The sequence below is a fragment of the Microtus ochrogaster genome, unplaced genomic scaffold (assembly GCF_000317375.1).
Source record: "Microtus ochrogaster isolate Prairie Vole_2 unplaced genomic scaffold, MicOch1.0 UNK106, whole genome shotgun sequence".
Classification (NCBI taxonomy): domain Eukaryota; kingdom Metazoa; phylum Chordata; class Mammalia; order Rodentia; family Cricetidae; genus Microtus; species Microtus ochrogaster.
In genome coordinates this window covers 1,059,148-1,060,204 of record NW_004949204.1, presented here as the reverse complement: position 1 = coordinate 1,060,204, position 1,057 = coordinate 1,059,148, and the positions used below count along the sequence as shown (strand labels likewise).

General features: G+C 66.5%; 1 protein-coding gene across 1 annotated transcript; it reads left to right on the top strand.

The window, feature by feature from the left end:
• Positions 1-126: 126 nt before the first annotated feature.
• On the top strand, positions 127-1,040 carry Fndc4 (fibronectin type III domain containing 4). Its single transcript, XM_005371382.2, has 3 exons — positions 127-457; positions 634-778; positions 868-1,040. The coding sequence occupies exons 2-3, from the start codon at positions 658-660 to the stop codon at positions 1,026-1,028; spliced, it is 282 nt and encodes a 93-aa protein (XP_005371439.1). The 5' UTR covers positions 127-457; positions 634-657; the 3' UTR covers positions 1,029-1,040.
• Positions 1,041-1,057: the final 17 nt, after the last annotated feature.

Sequence of the window (1,057 nt, the reverse complement as noted above, 5' to 3'; positions counted from 1 at the left end):
AGGTAATGGGGGGTGGGGGCAGGAAGACGGCGACGAGAACCCTAGCGGGGCGGGGCGGGCCCGCGCGTCCCAGCCGGGCTGCAGCGGAGCGCTTGGGGCCAGCTCTGCAGAAGGCGGCGGCTGGCTGGCCCGGACGGTCACATCCCGCTGCAGGGGACCAGCCTGGGCCGCCGCACTGTCCTCTGCACCGGGGACGCAGGCCAACTGCCAGGCCTCGCCGGCAACGCCCCTTGCTCCGACACAGACTACGCGCGGCCCTCGGGAACGCTGGGGGCCCTGCAGACCCGCGGCCCGCGGCCACTCCGCTTCTGTCCTCTCTGCCCGCAGCTCTGCCGGCGATGCCCGCCTAGGCGGGCCCGCGTCGGGATGGGGTAGGGCCAGCGCCAGTCCGGCGATGGGCCGCCCCCTGGGCACCGAACAACCCCCCGAGGCCTGACCGACCACGAGGACCCGGCAGGTGGGTGTGGGCTGATCCGACTGCGCGGGTGGGGGCTGGGGTGGGCACCAGGGTTATGCGGAGGCGGGAAAGGCGCGGGGAAAATGGGCTATGGGCCATAGGAAACCTGGGAGAGCTGCTGCATCCCGCTTGCGTTCTGGACAGCTCCTGACCCTCTCAACTCCTGCCTCTTCCAGGATCCCCGCCTGGATGTTAAGCGGATGCCTCCGGGCCCCTTGGCGAACTCGGTGGAAACCATGGCTTCTTTGATGCCTCTTTCCCCATATCTGAGTCCCACGGTCCTCCTGCTGGTCAGCTGTGACCTGGGCTTTGTGCAAGCAGGTGAGTGAAGAGGACGCGCGCAGTGGGGGTCCGTCAGAGCTAGTGTGGAAGTGAAACCTCTTAACCTGTCAACACCCTGGCACCCCCAGACCGACCTCCCTCTCCTGTGAATGTGACGGTCACTCACTTCAGAGCCAACTCGGCCACTGTGTCCTGGGACGTCCCAGAAGGCAACATCGTCATTGGCTACTCCATTTCCCAGCAAGTACGAATCACCCTGTTTCCCCAACCTGTGCCCTTGGGTCTCTGAACACCCCTGCACATTACTCCTTTGGAGTG

Excerpts from the sequence above, each read along its gene's own strand:
- Fndc4 (XM_005371382.2), top strand. The coding sequence starts at position 658 with ATGCCTCCGGGCCCCTTGGCGAACTCGGTGGAAACCATGGCTTCTTTG. Across the intron at positions 779-867 it reads CCTGGGCTTTGTGCAAGCAG|ACCGACCTCCCTCTCCTGTG; the intron begins GTGAGTGAAGAG and ends TGGCACCCCCAG.